This window comes from Astatotilapia calliptera, chromosome 12, assembly GCF_900246225.1.
Source record: "Astatotilapia calliptera chromosome 12, fAstCal1.2, whole genome shotgun sequence".
NCBI classification, from domain to species: Eukaryota; Metazoa; Chordata; class Actinopteri; order Cichliformes; family Cichlidae; genus Astatotilapia; species Astatotilapia calliptera.
The window spans coordinates 22,529,360-22,545,200 of record NC_039313.1 but is presented as its reverse complement, the minus strand read 5'-3'; the positions used below and the strand labels follow the sequence as shown (position 1 = coordinate 22,545,200).

General features: G+C 39.9%; 1 protein-coding gene and 1 long non-coding RNA gene across 15 annotated transcripts in view; one reads left to right on the top strand and one right to left on the bottom strand.

Moving 5' to 3' along the window:
- Window positions 1-15,841, top strand: part of trpm3 (transient receptor potential cation channel, subfamily M, member 3) — a 147,990-nt gene that overhangs the window by 75,280 nt on the left and 56,869 nt on the right. For all 14 annotated transcript variants that reach the window (XM_026187092.1, XM_026187103.1, XM_026187093.1 and 11 more), the window contains exons 2-6: window positions 1,939-2,018; window positions 4,922-5,123; window positions 7,364-7,577; window positions 9,198-9,322; window positions 10,733-10,904. In XM_026187092.1, coding sequence (XP_026042877.1) covers window positions 1,939-2,018; window positions 4,922-5,123; window positions 7,364-7,577; window positions 9,198-9,322; window positions 10,733-10,904 — 793 coding nt within the window. The remainder of the gene's footprint in view (window positions 1-1,938; window positions 2,019-4,921; window positions 5,124-7,363; window positions 7,578-9,197; window positions 9,323-10,732; window positions 10,905-15,841) is intronic.
- On the bottom strand, window positions 3,791-7,460 carry LOC113033370 (uncharacterized). Its single transcript, XR_003274021.1, has 3 exons — window positions 7,397-7,460; window positions 4,899-4,977; window positions 3,791-4,059 (listed from the first exon to the last, which is right to left on the bottom strand). It is a non-coding gene; the product is annotated as an uncharacterized LOC113033370 (long non-coding RNA).

The following is a 15,841-nucleotide window of genomic DNA, read 5'->3' as shown; positions in this document are numbered from 1 at the left end:
CCGATCTATTTTGTGCCAAGGGAAGCTGGCGGATGAATACACAGGTTTAGAATGTGAGAAAGAATGGGGCTGGGGGTGTTGTTGTGGCCCGCTGAGTCATCGTGGCTGGGTGATCTGTAAAAAGCAGCCCCATCAGCCCCCCAGAGTAATGGTTAATCGTGGGAAGTCTGGTGTTAGGGTAAGTGTGGCTGTGTGCAGGCCCGGCCTGATTGTGGACAGTTGCGGTGGGTTTTGCCGTACCGTGGTGTGACAGGGCCAGTCAGGCGGATGGGGCGTGTGTTGTTGTGGGGAAAGTCCTGTACAAGCAGCTCTTTGCTCTGCTGGCTGGGAGAAAAGCTGGGGCAGCTCTCCCAGAGTAGAAAAAAAAAAGCTCTGTTCTTTTGTTTTCATGGCCGTTCTGCTCCCTCTGCTCTGTGAGTTTGGGTATCTCATCTGGTTGGCTGAATGATATTCGGTCCTGTTCTGGACCTCTGGTGTCTCACAAAACTTCCCGTAGTCTCTTCCTAGAAACTTTTACTTCCAAAGTTAAAATACAATTACAATAAAAGGGAAAGCAAAGACATTGATCTCTTTTGGCGTGGCATTAAAATGTATCTAGCTTGTAACGAATCAATGAAGGGACACTTAAGCTGACATGCCGATAATCATCTTGTAGTAGCAACATGATAGAAAGCAGACACACACACACACACACACACACACACACACACACACACACACACACACACACACACACACACACACACAGGAAAATACCACCAGAAAACAGCAGTGTTTTCCCTTATAGTGCTGAGGGGGATTTTCAAAGAAAATGTCAAAAAAGATTTAGTTATTTCTCCTTGTGACATTTCACGGTACCTGTTAGCCATCTTACTTTTTATATATTGTGAAAATACAACATTATTATTTACAGGTCACTGTAACCTCTGCCAGAAATTGTTCAGTGCTATCACAACTCTGAGGTTGCTATGGGTCAGTATTTAATCATGCTTCGATGTGTGGAAATATCTACTGTATATAGATGTGTGGCAGATTAGGAGGCAGAGCGGCTCATACGCTAATCACAAGGTCAGGGATTTGATCATCAGCTCCTCCTCAATGTACATGTGGAAATGCCCTTGGACAACATGATGAACCCAAAAAACTACCTTTGATACATCCATCAATGTGTGTATGTGTTTGTGTGTATGTGATCTTAATATTTTTTTAAAAAAAGCAAGAATTATGCCTTGTAGTGTAAAGTGATTTGAGTGTTCGCTAAGACCAGAAAAAGCACTTTAATAATTTCTCTTCCTGTGCTGCACATGTGGTTCCACTGTGTGTCTGTCATGTCTTTAGCGAGGTAATTAACTCCAGTCAGACACTCTGTCACTCAGACCCGGAGCACATGTGTCTCACAAAAGCCTCATTTCACAGGCTGCTTCAAATCAGACGTAGAAACATCTACCCACACTTTTTCAAACAAATGTGCTGGCTACACATATGCACGTCTAAGGACTAGACCTCTGACATAGTTTACCGCTTCAGTGCATTTATCATCCCTTTTCGACATCCAAGCTCTTCATCTCATCTGGTTTGAGATCTAGCCACTGAGTAACATAAAACATTTCTCTATCCGAGTGTCAGTGTTTGAATAATGGGTCAGGGACTACATGTGTCTTTGTGTGTGTGCTGCGTCTGCATATGTGTGTCATTCCACTGTGCTGTGATTTCCGTTCTTGAACAAGGCTGAGATGTTTTTTAAGTATTTTTAAGGCATTTGTTCCAAGGTCCTATTTTGTATGCTCTGTTTGCCATGCAACAAAGCAGGACTCTGAGCTCTTGATGGACTAATGTAAGGCTGTTTTTGCTGTGTGTCACTTCTCCATGTTCAATCCTTAGCTCCTTTATTTGACACTGACTTCTTTTGTCTTTTCTTTTGTCTTGTTTTTGTTGCAGGCACAGAAATCGTGGATAGAAAGAGCATTCAGCAAGAGAGAATGTGTTCATATCATAGTGAGCGCCAAAGACCCCCATAGGTGAGTACAGAAAAGGGATATTAGAAAGTGTTAACCAAAAATCTTTATATCTTTAATCTTTACAATCCTTTGCATCATTGTAGAGTTTGTTGTTTTGCTGTTGACCTTTTAAAACATGTAGAGTAACTCTAATGACACTGCAGGCAAGAGCTTCGCATTAATGAACCAAAACACTGACATTATGCATTTTAAAACACAAATAGGGAATTTAAAGGTACAGTTGTTTTCTGCGGATAATAATAATAGTAATGATCAGTGTTGCCAACTTAGCGAGTTTTCAGACCCCTTAGTGACTTTTTTTCTAAAAAAAAGTCGCTAAAAAAAGACGTGAAAGCGCGTATCGCTTTTACTCTCAACAAGCAGCGGGTGCTGTAACGCAGTCAGTTCTTCTTTTACTCTTTTACTCTTATGCTGTTTTGTGGATCACAAGGTTTAAAACTACTTATAAACACACACACACAAAGTAACTCCACCAGAGCGCCTATTTCGGGTCACTTTTGCCGGTCCAAGCCCGGGTAAAGGAGCAGGGTTGGAATTGTGACATTAAAAAAAAAACAATAATTGCTAAAAGAAATTTAATTTGTAGTTCTAAATAAACTCTAAATGCATTTAGGACGTTTTTTACTCACGTTATGTCTCTTCCACGATGTTATTTCTCTCTCCAACAACATAGGTTACAATTAGATTAGCATGACCAATTATGCAAATTAGGCGATGGCGTCATTTAGTGACTTCTAGCGAGTTTTAGGACAACCAATAGCAATTTTCCTTACTGAGGAGTTGGCAACACTGGTAATGATAATCATTATTATTATTATTATAAAGAATTTTATATTTATAGTCACAGTTCTGCCTAATCTCACTTTATGTATGTGACTAGAGACTAGCCACATGTATAGTACATCAAAGAAGAAGGGAACACGCTCAGACTCCAGTTATGAAAGATCATACCTATGTTTTATCTTCTGAAAAGGAGTCCCCTTCACCAAAGAAGTGAAAAAGCAAAGGAAAGAGACAACATGACCAGCATCTCAAAAATGTCAGATTTATTGTTTCCCTGGCTTGCGGCAACAAACAGATGCTAACAGCAGCTAACAGAACAGAGGCTAACAGCAGCAAAAACATCAATGCTTACTGACAAAAAAGTTTAAAGCGTTGTTGAAATTCATTAGCCACAGTAGATAGACATGTTACTTAGGTAAACATCAGACTTACAGCCTACACTCACTGCAGATGAACAGCAGCCAGAGTTGTTTGTCCTGTAGTGGACACCATAGACAGGATTACACACTTGAATTGATAGAGGTAAGAAACAGAACTCAGCTGACTGCCATCTGCAATATTCTGACATCTATTGAGACTAGACAATGTAAAATTAAGGTCTAGACCAATTCATGAAGACAGTAACATATTCTACATTGTTGTAAAAGAATATTTAGGAAGAAGTCCTTATCATTCTGGCATAGTCTATCTCAAAGTACATTTATGAGGGCTTTGTTTACATAATACAACGCTATAACAGCACTGTAATGATAACAGCACTTTAGAACAATTTGACTCAGTGTGATAAATTCACAATTACCACCACATTCATTTTTCATTTTGTTTTACAATCTCACTGTCACCTTGAGATTATCAAAATCATTAGAAAACCTGATGTTGTTTTTGCTGGAAGACAAACTCTCTCAATTCTCCTGCATGTACTATCAGGTGCCACACACACACACACACACACACACACACACACACACACACACACACACACACACACACACACACACACACACACACACAGGAAATGCCACAGTTTGTTTGGTACGGAAATTTTGCATTACTAGAGGAAAACGGGTGAAAGCCAGAAGCAAGACGAAGGAAAAAAGATGTTCCTCAAGATCAAATCAGCTCATTCTTTTTAGTTAGAGACACTTGTGCTCATGCGTGAGGAAGAGGAAGGCAAAGTACCTTTGGTAAGACATGATGGAAACATGAAGTGATAATCGCAGTCTCCTGCCTCCGTTCCTCCCTGGGCTCCCTCTTCATCCTGTAAGATTTAAACACAGAATATAAAAGCGCCATTCAGCACTTGTGAATAAGAATGTACGCAAGCATCATAACTAGCATTTTGCTAACTCTTGTAGTTGCTGAGAGGGAAAAGGAAGTAACAGCGACAGGTACAGAAAACAGAAAGGGATGGAGCTGAGAAAATTTAGCAAAAGCCCACAAATCCTTCCACTCATCTGCAACATAGCCACAGAGCCTAGCCTGATTCACACCTTCCCAGAAATATAACTAAATGCAACAGTTGGGATTGCTTCCTTTGATTTTAATAAGCTGTGTAAACATGGTGCAGGCTATAGTTGTACTTGGCTTGCTTACAAGGCTAGTACAATTGCACAGATTCTATCAGTGTAGACACGCACCTCTTTCTTGGTTTGATAGTTTTTGACGATCTGTGTGTAGACTTAATTGCCACTAAAGCTTTTCCCGTGTTTCAGCAAGAGAACTGTTGTTCAGTATGGATCAGCTACAAGATCACCTCAGTTCCATCCATGGAGGCAGAGCAATGCAGGCTCAAACATAATGGCAAACAGCCACTTGCACAAAATTTAATATTTGCTCCTCTGTTATTCTATGCAGGACTATAAATCAAGCTTAGTAAAGAGATGAAAGTTGGACGGCATGCTATCCCTTCAGCCATGCCCACCTTTTATTGCTAGATACATACTACGGCAGCTCTCACGCTCTTTTCTCCCCACGCTCTCAGTCACACACAATCTGTCTCTTACTCTCCTTTTTCTTCTTCCTGCTCGGGGCTTGCACTTCTCAAGATTTCAATTATTCTCTGCAAAGGACTGTGTAATATACCGGTCTTACACTCACTCTTACTTTCTCCTCTTGTTCAGGTGCTGTTGTGGTCGTCTAATAGGTCAGCATGTGGGCTTGCCACCGGGCATCTCATCTAGTCAGAATGATAAGGCAGAGCGTTTGGCCAAGAATGACAGCCTGTCGGAGAAGTGGTCAATCAGCAAACACACACAGCTCAGCCCCACTGATGCCTTCGGCACCATTGAGTTCCAGGGAGGAGGACACTCCAACAAAGCCATGGTGACTCTCTTTACACTGTGTTGCATTTTATTAGACTTCTCCTTCAGCATGCTGCCCACACAAAGCTTGAGCTTTATGGAACTGGTCAACGTGATTGTTTTGAGCATTAGGGCACCTAAATAAAAGGAGTCACTATTCTGTTGTTATTTCATGCAGCACTGACCTCAGCCGTTGCAACTCATGTTTCCATTAAGACTCGAGAACCTTTGGTGACACATATCTGAGTGCACCAGCGCAGGAAATCTACTTTGTGTAGCTTTAAGAGTGCATTTGTATGCTTTACTGAGCTATTTTAAAGGCCATAGTTAACCTCCTAAGACAAGAAAGAAGAGAGTAGAGGATTTAGATATCCTAAAATATACCTCCAAACAGTACAAAGGAACCTAACCTCTGATGGAAGTGCTCTCTTCTGGAAATATGAAAATAAAAGTAATACAGTAATGATGTTGAGCAGATGCTTTTTTTATGAAAAATGGCCACATAAATTGATTATAGAGATAGTAAAGACTGAGTAATTCAAGAAGAGGATTTCAAAAATATTCAGAAAGTGATGAAAGCTGAAAGTGCATAATGTGATCTAAAGATATTCTTCAAAGCTTCAGTAAACATGTTGTTTGACAACACGCAGGTACAGAGGAGGAAACTGTTTGATTCCTAGATAACTGAAATACTTTTTCCCTGAATGGCAGATGTAACACAGCTGAAAATAGATGAATAGTTGCGGGTTGCTGAATAAAAAATGACATTGACAAGAGGACTCATCAGGGCTCATTGTATGCATTATGGAGAATGACAAATGTGTCCAATCAGAAGACCTGGAGATAACTGAGGAATCAATCAAATTACTGGAATTATTGTGGAAATATGTGTAATTATTGCTTTAAAAGACTTAAGTGTTATGAGTGTTAGCAGACTGCATTTTGCCTGATTAATTGATCCGTCCCTAATGTGATCTGATGACGTTTTATTCGCAAAGTCACAAACTATGATAACTACACTAAGAAAGTCATATCACACTTTACTGCAGCAATCTGGGAATTCAGATGATTAAACCCAAATTATGTCTGATTTTTTTCCCCAGTGTTAAATTATTCATCCAGACACATGTCAGGTTGGCTTTCTGAGGGTGCATTAGAGGGATAAACAGATGCTCCATAATGTATGTGGTTCTTCAATCATAGCAAACATCTGCTCAATACGTCTTCTAACTTGAGAAATGAAATCCATACGCATAGACACACATGAAACACCAATGCTTTTTACGTTATCATACACATAAGTCGTCACAGCGGTGAAATACTTCATCCCCAAGACACCATATACCTGAATGTAATGCATAAAGTTGTGGTAAAAACAAAGTACACCATATGTCAATTCTAAGGTTTTATATATCCAGACAAAATAAAATTATCTTGACTGTAGCTGGTTTTAAAATGAGCGAAATACAACCTCTGATGAACTATAATGTATTTATTTAACAACTAAGCCAAAAACTGAAATTATACTGCCATGTTGTTTTTATACAGAAGAGGCTTTCTCCTGGGAAATTGTCGAAATAAGTCATACTTGTTTCATCTTCTTCTTATTACTTGTCATGAAGTTTAATATTTAACATGCTAAGTGAAGCCTGTAGAGACTGAGATGTAGCTGTTTCAGTATCTAGTATTGCACAATTATCTATATAAATATTGATTTATGCAGAGCAATAAATCTGCCAGTTAACCTAGGTTAGCATATTTGGTGATTCTAAATTGGTCATAGGTGTGAATGTGAGTGCGAATGATTGTCTGTCGCTCTGTGTTAGCCCTGCAATAGACTGGTAACCAGTTCAGGGTTTAACCTGCCCCCTGCCCTATGGTGGCTCGGATAGGCTCGAACCCCATGTAATCCTGAATGAGATAAGCGGAAGAGGATGAATAGATGGATGGAAATAATAACACAGTGCAATATGTCATGTTTTACTTTTCATCTGAGGTTGTATTTTACCTCATTTTACCTCATTCGCCTCCGTCAGTGCGCCCCAGGGTGGCTGTGGCTACAATGTAGCTTGCCATCACCAGTGTGTGAATGTGTGTGTGAATGGGTGGATGACTGGATGTGTAAAGCGCTTTGGGGTCCTTAGGGACTAGTAAAGCGCTATATAAATACAGGCCATTTACCATTTTAAGACACATAACCTCTTTTTTACTACATTTGTATGTATTGCTTTATTTCACTGACATGCTTCATGCTGTTTGCAGTACGTACGAGTGTCTTATGACACCAAGCCTGACCTGCTGCTCCACCTGATGACCAAGGAGTGGCAGCTGGAACTGCCCAAGCTGCTCATCTCAGTCCACGGGGGCCTGCAGAACTTTGAATTGCAGCCCAAACTCAAGCAGGTCTTTGGCAAAGGGCTCATCAAGGCTGCCATGACAACAGGGGCCTGGATATTCACTGGAGGAGTCAACACAGGTAAACCACGGGTTTTGACTTATGAAGACAAACTTAAAAACTTTCATGTTTGCAAAACAGAGAGATTGCATACAGTGTTGCACAGCCGTCTTCCTTTTTATAAAAATTAAGTGGGCACTTCAATTTGGCGTATGATGAGTGTGTTCAAGTCTTTATCACAAGTTATCAGCTATTAAATAACCATTTGTCAAGTGTGTCTAGGCTCTGAAGCTGTTCAGCCACTGGATCACTGTAAAATGGCTGTGAGCACACAGTGAAAGTATGTCAAGTAGTCTAGACTGCTTTTTAATGACTTAAACCTGATGACAGGGTGGCTCATTCAGATTAAGAGTTATTATTCCAGTATTAGTTGCATGAGAGAAGGCCTGAAATTAAGGACGATCAAAATCTTACACTTGTCAAGCATTCTTACTTTTTGAACAAAGTAATAGTCCATATGGACCCAAGAGAATAGAAACAAAATATAGAGTGCTAACTAATTAATACAGAACCTTTTGCTGTTACAGTGTAGAGGAATCAGTTACATTGTAGAGAAATCACAGAGATGTCTGCTTTAAGGAAGCAGTCTTCTAAGGCTAAGGAAGTCTCCTATTCTTAGTGCTGAGTTTTTTTTTTGTTTGTTTTTTGTTTTGGATGATTTTGGCTCAGAGCAGAGTAAGTGAGGAGCTCAGAGGACTGGATGTTGAATGCTGAGGTTGGAAGGGTGAAAGTGTGAAAAAGTCCAAGTTTCAAAGCTTAAAGAAATAAGACTGTGCAACAGTGTAAGTGGTGAAACAAGATTGGTTGGAATGAATACAGGAAACCAGAGTGTTAGCTGGCAGACTGGAAGCACATGAATTATTCATAAATATGCTGTTGCCATGTATATAGAAAGAGGCCTCAGCGAGTAAACTGGAGCTCCACTAACGCTCTGAACAAGCGCACATTACACATTCATATAGTACTTTTGTCTATGGGGGAAAATGTGTCTTATCTTATCAGCTTCACTTTGCCTTCAGTAAGGAAGTTAACTGTTATTTTTACCTTGTATTGTTTCCAGGGCACAAAAAGAGATGCTATTTAAGTATCTTAGATTGTATTTAGCGCACTTAAAATAAGATAAAAAGGCAGCAGAATAATGTTTAAATAGGAGAGATGAGAACAGACAAAAAGAAATGATACACGCTGGATGGCGTAGAGTGCGCGCACTTGAATACAGAAAGGAGTAGAAAGTAAGATTTAGTGACAGAATGGGTGCAGGAGGAGAAAAGAGGAAGAGAGGCCTGAATAATGGATAGCTGGATTGGAGGGACAGTGTGTGGAGGTGGAGAAAAGAATGAATGTCAGCTGGAGAGATGAGATAAGATGGCCCCCAGGTCTGACTGCTGCTCCCCTGAGGACAACTACTACAAGCCGAGAGCTACAACCTGGCTGTGTTTAAGTGTGTATGTGTGCGTTTGTGTTTGTTAACACTGGCTCCACACAGTTGTCTTGTGTGCTTAACAGATTCTTTTTATCTATCTCAGCAGTGTACGTAATTATCTGACTGGCTGTGTATTGATTGTGACAAAACATCTTTCTCGCTGTCCGTCTCTTAAAAGCCCTGAATATTCATGCACACATGCCTATGTCCACACACAGGTGTGATTCGCCACGTGGGTGATGCACTGAAAGACCACGCCTCCAAGTCAAGGGGAAAGATATGCACCATTGGTATTGCTCCATGGGGCATCGTAGAAAATCAAGAGGACCTTGTTGGCAAAGATGTAAGTCTGTGAAGATAGACAGATAGATAGATAGATAGATAGATAGATAGATAGATAGACAGACAGACAGACAGACAGACAGACAGACAGACAGACAGGGTAGATAGGGCTGAGGCTATAAAGTGCTATTGACAGCTTATTCACTGAGATGCTGAGTAAGCCAATAAACACTCCTTCACAGTGAGCTGGACAGCTGGGGAAACCAAATGAGGCCCATGCTGACTCAGTGAAATCTCTGGGAATCAGTGTTACGCTACTGTTAAAATTTCATCATCAAAATGTCCCGCTCTCTGTCCCTCTGAATAAGTCAGGCAGAACCAATTAATGTTGGTGACTGAAATGAGCTGATTAAGTGCTGAGGTTCTTTTTTATGCGTGATTGGTTTTAGCTGTCTATATACTACCAGATGAGTTTACCTCAAAGTGTCAGACAGTGTTGCGGTATTGTATATATCTGAGAAACTTTGGAGAAACTGAAAGTTTAATTTCAGCAGCAGTACAATGAAAGTTATGTTAATAATTATTGGATACATGGCAACTCCAAATCTAAAAAATGATTAGAACTGCAGTGTAGATGGTCCCTCTCACAGCTGTCACAGGGCAAAAGGCGAGGTATACTAATGAGGGGTCACCGTCCACACGACCATAAGTGTGTGTATTTGGGACAACACCCCCCCGCTGATTAGGACCTTCTTGCTTTAGGCAACAGTTACAACCACTGCACTGTCACCACCAGTATACCAGAGTGATGTTAATTTTTGTAATTACTAAATAGATTATCTACCATTAACTTGACAATATGCTCAGCATCCAGGTGCTTGAGTAATCTATTACTCTTGAAAGACTCGCATGAGACAGGTTTTTTACCTGTCTCTGTTCATCCTACTCGTGATTTCACTGCGAGCATTTTCTCTGTGATAGTCTCCCTCTGCTGTAACACTTCCTTCAGTTGCTCCCTCATTCGCAAGGGGTCACAACAGCAGATGGTTCCACATAGTTGATTTGGTAGTTTTTCATGTCAGATGCTCTTCCTGACCCAACCTTCCTAGTGATGTCTGTCTTAAACTGGGGATCTTTTTTGCGTCTGCACCATGGAGCCATTATAGTATCACACTGCTTGAGAAATGCTAATGTCTTTAAAAATCTATGGCCCAGCTTGTAGCATAGGATATCCATCAAGTCTCAAATCACAACCCAAGCTCACCCCACATGAAATCCTTACGGTTATTTTACTCATATTTCTTAAAGCTTTGGGCAGCAATGCTCTCTTGAGGCATACATTCAACTTTAGATGCAAAAGCAAAAGTAGTGAAAACCTCTTGAGAACAGGAGCAGGCTGTAATTTTATATTTGTATTCTAAGAAAGGTGCAGTGTTTGCATAGTTGTTAAATATTGACTTCTTTTGGCCAGGTGGTGCGTCCATACCAGACCATGTCCAACCCGATGAGCAAGTTGACGGTTCTTAACAGTCTCCACTCCCACTTCATCCTGGCGGACAACGGCACCACAGGAAAGTATGGTGCTGAGGTCAAATTGCGACGTCAGCTAGAGAAACATATCTCCCTGCAGAAGATCAACACACGTGAGTGAAATTTATCGCATCTTTCAGTCTGAGCCAAACTGACCTATTTACCCGACATTAGTGTTGGTGTTTTTAAATATTGCGGCGAGTGATAACGGCATCATGAAACTGTAATCCTCGCTTTATCAGCGACACCTCTGTGGGTTAATTGGGTTCACTCTAGTTTGTAGACTAAAATTACCTGCTTTATAGTGAGCACATGCTGTCAGAAGGTGTATTTTTAGCCAGGTAGATATAACTTCGTAAGCCTTTGAAAGTGTCCCTCCCTTCAGGGGTGGGTTATTTTTTTTCTTTCAAAGCTTCTTGACAGCTCCGATGAACTCTTTCCTCAAATAAATCTGCTTGATAATCTGTGGGTTTTTTTTTTTCTTTTCCTCTTTGGTGCCTACAGCTATCAAGCCAGCTGGCAAACACAGGCACAGTGGCAAGCACAGAACTACAACATATGTAGACATACAGTATACATGACTGTAAATGCATGTACATACAGTAATGTATCCTTATACTACCACTGGGGGAAGGAAAAAGCTTGATCACACTGTTTTTGGTTGTTTACTTACCTGTCTTTGTACTGAATATTGCGTGATACACATGTTAAGCTGCTGGCTTTGCTGTACAGACAACAGTTTCTTTTTATATATTTTTTCAGATAAATCAAATTGCATTAACACAAAAATCCTAATTTCACTGTATTCTTTATTTTTGTGAAGCTCGAATTAGTTGCACCAAAAGCGTCCTGTGCTCACAAAGGGTAGCAAGTACAAATACTTGTTCATGTGCCCAAAAACATAAGCTTTAATTTTTTTTTCAGTGTATTTTTGAGTCGGCATATTTGCCTTTGTGCGGCGTGTTCATCCGGCACTGAGTCCTTGTTGCATTGCATTTCTCTGTTTTCATTTTTCACATTATACCTTAGCTAGAAACTGAATGGATTTACATGAATACAAAATGCATTTCTCTGTCTTTTTCTATCTCACCCTCCTCTTCTCGCGCTCTGTCATACACAGACACAAGCAAAGCAAAATCGCACATAAACCTCTGTGATATCCTTTAAATATATTTCTCAATAGCCTCTTGCAGTATTGTTTTGATTGAGCCAGGAGCAAACCTAAGTCAGATAAATGTTGTTTGCAACCGGGATTTATTTGCTATTACCTTCTTTTGCTGTCAGGGTAAAACCATTTTGAAATAATTTCTTCGGGGTTCGGTTGACATGAATGCACGCACTTTTACACTAGTGCTTTTTGTAAAACTCAGGAAGTGGGTGCGTTGCCACAGAGTCGAGTGCTGTGATTCAGATCTTCTCTTTGTCAGCACCAGTTTTATCCGCTGTCAGATGCCTCATTGATGTTTGCTGATAGCGAGCTTGCAAGGAGATTTCAAATGTCATTTTCATTCTTAGAAGAAGTGTTAACACTACCACATCCCTCCTAATCCTCTAACTTCAAGGTTATTAGAAATATTCCTGGTATTAAAGGGACAAAGCGGTGTACGTTCATCATCCAGCCATGTGACCTATGGACTTCCCTTTGTCATCCTATGCCTGGATTAATACAAAAGGGGCTGGGAAGGCAAAGGGACGGCCAGTTGTCATGCAAGCATCTAATGTACCACCGCTGATTTAAATCCTTTCTGCAGCTGTTAGCTGTATTTCCAAGATGAGTACTAATGTTTATTAGTTATTACCAGTTGTTAGTTATAGGTAACCAGTGACCTGCTGACTACCCACAGAGCCATAACCCACAGACTATCTCTGAAAATAATCCGCACTGCCTGAGGTTGCACTGATAGCCACCTTCAGCTTTAGCTAAAGTTAAACCTGCCACTCATCCTGGCAACTTGCCTGTTGAGGTGAAGTCCTCTATCAAAGGGAATCCACCGCCTTAATCAAAATCACATGAAAACCTATACTTCTATAGTGACTTGGTACTTTTATCTTTGACTGTCAAAGTGAGCTCTTATTAAGTCTTATGCATACACATACACACACACACACACACACACACACACACATATGCATATATACATATACAGTACATATATAAAAAGATAATAACTGTATAGTGCTGTGAATAGTATTTACCCCCTTCTTCATTTCTTAGTTCTTTGCAGTAAATTATTTCATTTACTGTGGGGAAAAAAGCTATCCAAACCAATCTGACCCAATTTGAAAAAGTAATTGCCCTTGGGCAAAAATGGCATCCCTGAGAGAGTTGCAAGGAGAAAACCCAAAATTCCTCACAGTGATGTGAAAGGCTCATTGCCAATTATCACAAACACTTGATTGCAGTTCTTCCTGCCGATGGTGGCACAACCAGTTAGCAGGTTTAGCCAGGTACATTTGGATTGCTTTCTCACTTAATAGATGAAATCATCTTTTAAAAACTGAATTTTGAAATTTACTCTAATATTAATAGTATGTCTAATTTTTTGCTGATCTGAAACATTTAAATGTGCCAAATATGTGAAAAACAAAGAAAGGAGGCAAATACTTTTTCATGGCACGGAAGCTTTTCAATGTCCAGTTTGGGAAATTCAGGAAGTCCAAGCAATTACCCTTCTGGTAATAGCAAGCTGTTTAATTGCTAAAAAACAATGATTAAAAAAAGAAATTAAGGAAAGTGAAAAATGAATACTGAATATATTCAATCCTCTTAACATGAGAAAGTCAAGAAACAAATCCACTCAGTTATAGAGTGAAGAGCTATATTATACTGAATCGTGTTGTGCGTTTGTATGCATGTGTATCTTGATGTGTGTGGGCATTTACCTCTTTATTCACCAGTGTCAGGCTTGTGGACAAAGGCCATTTTTTGACTTGATCACCTGTCCATAGTCACTGGATGACTGCATCAGTTTTCCTCACAGCAGGTACCCCTGTGGGATCCACGTGTGCCCGGAGGTGTTGTCAAAGAAAGAAAGATTTAAAAAAAAGTGAAGGGGAGAAAACAGCAGTTAAGTTTAAATGGCCATGCTTGTGGGTTTTAGACCACATGTAACCACCAGATCTCTCTTTTTCCCCAACATAGTCCCAAACATTGCACACAACACAAGATGAAAGAAGTGTGGTGGATAGATATGCGTAATCTTCCCCTGTGGTATTTTTGTGATGTCTGGGCAATCCTGTAGCTAATCCTACTGCGCCTGTGTGTGAATATCCATGAAACAGCTATAACCATGTGACTGCCAGAAATGCTGTAGCAATCAAATTGGCTCCACAATATTCTAACATTTTGTTTAAATTATGGGAATCAGTGCTTTACAACAAATCTATGGGTGTTTTTGTCTGGTTACCCTCTTACAAAAAGGTTATAATCTAAAACAGGTCAATTTCTGTTGCCGTAAGAGCACATTTGAGTCAAAAACTGACTCACTTTTTGCTGAATATTTGATGTTAAATCTAAAAGCGGTATCTCTGGCTGTGTGTAAACAAAATAAAAGTCCTAAGACACGAAACATGGCTTCAAAGGCTGTAAATATGGATGGTTGGAGCCAGCACATTAAAACTAGAGCACTGGAGTGACACTCCATGGATGATGTAGCCCAATTTGATCTCAAGCGGGCTAGGGTAGAAAAACCATTGTACTGTAAGGACGCACAAGTACAATCAGGGAGCACTAGAGTCAATACTGAGTACTACTGTATCAATGGGCTTCTCATTAGTTAGCTAGCCAGACGAGGATGGAGCTCAGGCAACCTAGAATATTTCCCATGTGAACAGAGGTACAGATTACCCAGTGAACGTTGATAAATGAAAGTAAACAAATGTTGTTTTGGAAAAAAAAAGAACTTTATATATATATTCTCTCAGTTACTCTTACACTGGAGCATTTCTTTCTCCTGCTTTTCATTCCCAAGTAGACAATGTCAAACTGTAAGATGAGGAAATCAATAAAATGATTGGCACCATTCAACACTGTTGATTCACCGCTGCACAGCTCTTTTGATGTGTCTGTGGCCTTGGCTGTAATGCTTTTTAATCACTGCCTCACAACAGACAGAAGTGCAGAACGAGCCCGAGAGGAGAGTGGGAAAATTAATACAGAAAAAAAGGATTAAGGGCAGGGAGAGAAGGAAGAAAACGAAATAAAGTGCAAAGGAGGTAAGAAACAGCCGAAGATGCAGGCAGTGAGGCAAGGTGTTATCTGTGTTTGCTTTGATGAAAAATTGGGAGGTAAAAGGAGGAAAAACGTGGTGTGATAAAATATCAAAACAGGCCTCATCCATTAATATAGAGAAAAATAAGAGAGCCCTTCATCTTATTTGCTGCATTCATTACGTGACAATTTAAAACTGAATCCACACACCAGGAAAAAAGTTATTAATTTGTGCAAGTTTAGATGCGGTCAGTGACAATGAACGACTGGCCTTGAACGTGCCCTCTTGCTTTTCACCTAAATTACTTGGTGTATTGAAATAGATGCATTCATGTAGATACTGTGTTAACCTTCACCTGCCCTCCTATTACAGTGATTTAATTAATCACAGCACACGTAAAAGAAATAGTTGGGGCAATTGAATTCAGAAGCCATAAGGCTTTGCATTGCAGATTAGCCTTGACACTGTGACCTCCATCAGCAAATATTGAATGAATTATAGTTACACTGTGGCACATGGGAAGTCAATGAGTTTGTACTGTTCTGTGTTCACTGTAAATGCCTGGACAAACTCTTTCAGAATATGATCCTTTTTAATGCCAAGTGTGCATATGGGCATCTAGAATATGAATTAGAAATGATACCATTTACAGATTGTAATAGATCAAATAAAGCACTAATAGGAGATTATATGGAAGTGTGCATAATTCTAATGATCAAATACAAATGTTTAAATTTCTTTTAAATGTTTAGAATTGAATCATTAATTCTCTTTCACAGCCTCTCTGGTCGGTGGTCAGTGAATTGGCACGGTGTGTGGATCAATAGATAATCTATTTT